This window comes from Sminthopsis crassicaudata, chromosome 1, assembly GCF_048593235.1.
Source record: "Sminthopsis crassicaudata isolate SCR6 chromosome 1, ASM4859323v1, whole genome shotgun sequence".
Taxonomy (NCBI): domain Eukaryota; kingdom Metazoa; phylum Chordata; class Mammalia; order Dasyuromorphia; family Dasyuridae; genus Sminthopsis; species Sminthopsis crassicaudata.
This window is the reverse complement of record NC_133617.1, coordinates 93,506,407-93,512,406: the sequence shown is the minus strand read 5'-3', so window position 1 is coordinate 93,512,406 and position 6,000 is coordinate 93,506,407. Positions and strand designations below refer to the sequence as shown.

Here is a 6,000-nt window from a genome sequence, read left to right as displayed (position 1 = left end):
TCAGTGACTTATTTCTAGGGAAGGTTGTGCCATCTTTTGGTGTTTGTCCTGCATGACAAACTCATTTATGTCATGACTTTACTGTTGGCCTGAAATATGTGCAGGATGAAGGGGACATCTCATTCTCTGACTCCCTGACTAGCTCCTCAATCTTTTGGGATAGGCTCTGCCCTTGATCTTCTCTTCTCTATATACTCTTTTCCTTTGTCATTCAATAATTATCTCACTACAGATGACTTTCAGGTCCTAATCTCTTCCTCACCCCAACTCTCTGTGCAGCTCCAGACCCACATTTACAATTGCCTGTAGTCCTACAGCACCTCAAAGTCAATATCCCCAAACCTAGCTTATTAGATCATTTCTCATTCTACTCTTACTTTGTCAATGTACCATTATTTACAGAAGTTCTAAATCTAGCTGTTACCTTTGTCTCCTTCTTCCTCACTGCTAATACCCAATTAGTTACTAATTTTAAAGGATTTTACTTGTACATTTATTGTTGCATTTGTTAGTTGATATCCCAAGTGTATCTTGCATTTCCTCTCTGTTTCTACTCCCAACATCTTAGTAAGGCTGTTATTGCCATCCTCTTGTACTATTCTAGCATCCACCCTACAAGGCCTTCTTGTCACTGTTCTCTTCCTACTCCAATCCATTCCTTCTACTGTTGTTGAACTAATCTTCTTTGTGATTAGCCCTTAGATCTGGGCTTCATTCCTTTGTACAAAACACTTAAATGGTTCCCCGGTGCTTGCTAATTAAATTTTCAAACACCTTAGCCTGGCATTCAAGGCTCTCCACAGTCTATTTAATCTTTTTAACATTCTATCAAATTATTTCTTTATACCATAAACTCCAGTCAAACTGTGTTATTTATATAGGACTCTTGCTTTTCTGCTTTGGTTCTTGATCCATGGAACTTTTTGTCTCCTGCCTCTTTCAGCTCCATCAGTTGCATTTCTGAAACATACTCGAGTTACCTCTTTGGGAAAACTTCCTCGGTTCTCTTAGATTCTTCTTTACATGTCACAGACTTTAGATGTCATTCTTCTGCCAACTCTTTTCAACCTTATATGTATTTGTCATGTACTTTTTTCTATAGTTATTTTCTATAGAATCATAGCATCTTCCCAAGATGTATGTACCTCTCTCGAAGATTATAACAAAACAAAGGCAAGTTTTCTGTTTTATCCAAACAGATAAATTTATCTCTACATGACAGGTACTTAATACTTTAAAAAATTGAATTTAGTTAATTGATTTCTGAATAGAATTTTAGAATATAGTTGACAGGTGATAGGAAAATTTGGTCGAGGCTTATACACTTTGAAATAGAGTAAAAGACAAAAAAAGGAAGTATTTACAAAAATGTGGACAGTCCCTTCTATAGTGCATTTTTAGAAATTTAGCTTCTTCTTATTCAAATCATTAATTTAGAACTGCTGAGGTCATCTTTGTTCATGCCTTCTCTTTACACATGAGGAAACTGGGGAGCAGAGAGATGAAGTGATTTTTGTAACATTCACACAAGTAGTAAATAGCAGGAACTAGTATCAGAACCCAGACTTTCTGACATCAAATCCATTATTTATCCCATTATAGGATGGTAATTAAGGAGTGTAATTTAAAACATCAAACACACACTAGATTACAGGCAAGTGATCTTTTCAAACCTCTGATGACTCCTGGAAGTAGAAGTGAATTCTCCAGTAAAATTCAGGTGGATTAATCTGTGGAGCATATGGATCTGAGGAGAATAAAATGGAATTTTCTAAATGCAGTCTTTAGCATAGGGAAAATTCATTTCTAAACTAGGATTCATATTCATCCTGGAATGGATACTCATCCTACTATGGAGCCAATAATATAATCCTGTAAGATTCCAACATAGTGAAGTCAGAAATACCTTGCAGTGAGAAGGGAATTGCAGGGGAGGTGCCCCACAGCCAGCAACTTTGGCAGGTTTGTGGGTGGAAACTATTTTCTGGCCATCTCAAGGAGACATTTATCACCTTCTCCCCCAAAGGGCTTGAGACTGGTCATTAACACACTGTTGGATACCTGCCCTCTTGGAGGGAGCAAAGAGAAGGAGGGTCAGGAGCATAAGATTCAGTGTCTCTACTGACAGTTTCTCCATGCACAGCCCTCCCTCCCAGCTGCTTTCAGAACGCTAATGCCAAATACAACGTGAAGATAAGAGAACAAATAGCCAGCTAGAAGTCTCAAGTACAACTGACTGAAATGCTTAACTGCCCAGTGGGATTCAAGAATTGTAACAAAAAGCCTGCTTGGATGATGTAGGGGGAAGGGAGGAAAAAATAGGAAATGCTACTGGCCAGAGATGGGATTAGCCATGGCCCTGGGCAAAACTATCAAGTTGGAAGGACTATCATTAGTGTCCTTGACCTCTTTTTGCATCTCTCCTTTCTTCTCCCTTCCTAAGGATACTTTGCCTTAGTGCTCTCCCCTCCCTCCAGTTCCCTATCAAAACTTGCCCTGGAAAAGATCTATTAACTCTCACTTAGACCTTAGAGAGAACTGAAGTCATTGTGGACATTAATATTCATTTACAGTATTGCAATACTCAGTTATTGAAGTACGATGAATGAATGAAAAAAAAATTATGAATCCAAGTGCTTTGCTAAGTACCAGGAATATAAATACAAAAACAAAGAGATTCCTTGTCTTCAAGGACCTTACCTTTTAATAAGAGGAGTAACATAAAAGGAAAGGATAACCAAGGCATTTAAGATAATGAGTGACAGAGGGTAAGAATGGCACACCTCATCTAGGAAAACTGGCAGAATTCCAGACTGGATATTGAGGACAGTGCGGGAGGGAAGGGGGAGGGAAGTCAGGGTCAGAGAGGCAGTTGGCTAGGCTCAGAATCAGCGGGAGAATTAGGAGTGAGGAGAAGTATGCTTAGTGTTTATCTGAAACAGCGGGCCGGGAAGAAGAGGTCAGTAGTCAGGACGGTAGGCCACAGTTCGGAGAGGGAGAGATGGCTCTCTGCTGGAGGGAGCACTAGGGAGGTTCCAGGTTTGGAAAACTTCAGAAAACTAAGAACAGGTCAGGGACGTTTGTTTTTTGTTTGTGTACACGTGTTTTAGTAAGGGCCTTTCCCAGGAACAACTTGTATTAATGATTCCTGGTGATGATAGTACAGGTGATACAAGATTTTCAGGGATAAGACTCTAAGCTCAAGTCTTTCTTCTATATCCACAGATCCTCAGACATTCTTTAATTAGAATTCTGTGTTCAGAAACTACTTCAGGTTATGGGAGTGAAGATGAGGGAGCACAAGGAGAAACACCGCTGTCAGCCGCATACGTTGAGAAATCTGAGAAATCTCGGGGCTGGGAGGGGGAGGCTGGTCAGAGGCTGGGGAGGAGACGCTCTGCCCCAAGCCTCCGGAGGCTCGCTATTTCCGGATCCAGGCATTTCGGTCCCGCTGTTGTTCATCACACCCTGGACGCACAGAGTTGTTTGCGAAATGAACGACAATTTAGGGTAATCTGAGAGATTACTGTCACTGAGAGAAAGTCACCAGCGAGGCTGACCTCCACCGTGGTCCTCCTATTAGGAAGCACACTACTCTGGGGAGAAGGTGACTAGAAAGCCAGACAAAAAGCCTCAACTGCGCCCCCTGCAGGCACCGGATAATGTCCTTGCAAATACGAGGTGCGAGGGATGCCCATCCAACTTGGAGATGGAGCCCAGGAAGGACAAATAAAGGGGACAGCTCAGCACTCCGCAAACAGTGTTACGGGGAAGCTCCATATACTGGCGTCCTCCAGCTACGTCTTCCTCTGCTTTCACTGATTTGTACTCCCCGAGTTTCACCTGCCTGTGGGCCCGAGCACCTGTGACAGACAGCTCCGGGGGAGGGGGGCAGACAGGGCTTCCCAAATCAGGTCATTCCCCCCACACACACTGAGCGCGGGCAGAGGGTCCCTGCGGGATTAAAAAGGAGGCTTTCTGAAGGGAGGGCATTTTCAGTGACTACCCCTTTTCCTCAGGCCCGTTGTTTCCCTTCAGTTCAAGCACCGAACCATCCACCTTCCCGCCAGCACCCCTCTCGCGACCCCAAGTCAGCCTTCGGAACGCTCGTCCCCGCGCCCCCTCCCTCTGGCCCCCATTCAGTTCCACAAGGGCTGCGGCGAAAATCCGGAGCCCCGGAACCCAGCCCAGAGGCGCAGGAGCCCAGCCCACCCATCGGCGCGCGGCTAGGCGCCACGGCCGGTTCTCGGGGAGACGGCGGCGGCGGCGGCGGCGGCGGCACTGAGCATGCTCGGTAGCGCCAGCGGCTGGGGGCGGGGGAGGGGTAGGAAGGAGGGGAGCCGGAGCACCCGGGCGGCCAGTTCAGTCTGCGCGGGGCAGGCGCGCAGGGTGGATGTTCCTGCTGCAGCTGCTGAGGTGGCGGCGGAGGCTGCAGCAGCAACAGTGGCGGCAGCAGCAGCGGCGGCGGCAGCAGCAGCAGCAGCAGCCAGCGGCGACGATCCCCTGTGCCTGATTCGGGGCTTCGGGTTGGAGGCGGGAGGGAAAAGAAGAGGAGAGGAGGGGGCTGTGGTGAGCTGTCATCCCCCGAGGGGGAAGGCGCTGTCTTCTCCACCCTGTGCTTCTTTCTTCTCTCCTAGTCTTCTTTATCGGTATTCTGTGCCCCGCTGCCCCCCACCCCGCTCTCCCTGCACAGTCTCCACTTCATGAGCCGGGCCCGCGTTTTGGGAGGCGGCGGCAGCAGCAGCAGCAGCAGCGGCCGGCGCCCGTGAGGTATCGCCAGCCTAGGCGGCTGCCACTGGGACTCCTCCGCCGCCTGGACGGCCGCCCGGATTGAGCTCGGCGGCTGCCTCTGGGGGCCTCGGGCACTTTTCTGGCTTCCCCGCGGGACGCGAGCTGCGAAGCCGAGGAGCCGCCGTCAGCGGAAGGGCGTGCGGCCGCCGCACTCCGTATTATCCTTCTTTGGGGTTCGATACTTTTTTTCATTTTTTCGGAGGGAGGGTGAGCGACCTAGGAGGTGGGCGCCGCCCCCGCCAGACCAGAGGTCCAGCCGCCCGTTCGGCCGAGCCGCCGTCCTCCTCCCACCCCCGGGGCCGGCCCGGGAGCGAGCCAGGAGCCGAGAGGATGGAGGAGAAGTACCTGCCCGAGCTGATGGCGGAGAAGGACTCGCTGGACCCCTCCTTCACTCACGCGCTGCGGCTGGTGAACCAAGGTAAGTATTCTGCTGAGCGGCTCTCCTCGACCCCCACCCCCGCCCCGAGGACCGGGACCAGATCTCACGATCCTCGCCCTTTGGGGAGCCAGGCGGGGACGACCGTTAACGAGTGCACAATGGCCGTTGAGAGGGCATAGGGAACTGAGCATTTTGGTTTAGGGGATCGGAGAGAAACCCTGGGGGAACAGGAGGAGAAGACGGAGAAACTTGGGGGGGGAGGTCAGAGGACTTGGAGGAGGGTGGTGAAAATTCGGTCGGAGTACTTGGTTTAATCTGGAGGACGTGATGGGAGGTGCTTAGGAAAGAGATCATCTAGGGAAGGGATCAGAAAGAGGGGCTTGGGGGGACTCGAGACCAGGGAGAAATCCGGGAGATTTAGAAAATATTTGGATAATATGACAATGAATCTTAGAACCTAGGAGAGATGTTGAGTTAGTCACGGGCTGGAGAATCTGGAAATCTGGGTGATGGGAAAGAAGGTGCAAACATAACGGAGAGACTTGAATCTGGGATCTTGATAGAGAAAACTGAAAGAAGATCGGGGAACTTGTTGGTTGGGGAGGACTTGCTGAAGGGGATGATCTGTGTCCTTCCATCTCGGGGAGAGGAGGAGGAGATGTTGTGTGGGCTACAAGTGAGGGTTCTCAAAGGATGAAGAAGTTAGGGACTCCCCTCGGAGAGAGAGAGACTTGAATGAGGTTTAAGGATGAGGACCAGTGTTGTGGGACTGTCCAGAGTGGGGTGAAGTTTCCATCTCCGTTTCATCCCTGTCCTGGGTTTCCTGGATT

At 49.0% G+C, this 6,000-nt stretch overlaps 1 protein-coding gene across 1 annotated transcript in view; it reads left to right on the top strand.

Annotated features, from left to right (window-relative positions):
- The first annotated feature begins 4,368 nt into the window (after positions 1-4,368).
- KHDRBS3 (KH RNA binding domain containing, signal transduction associated 3) overlaps positions 4,369-6,000 on the top strand; it is a 259,539-nt gene continuing 257,907 nt past the window's right edge. The window contains 1 exon segment of the mRNA XM_074264910.1: positions 4,369-5,209. Coding sequence (XP_074121011.1) covers positions 5,122-5,209 — 88 coding nt within the window. The 5' untranslated portion in view covers positions 4,369-5,121.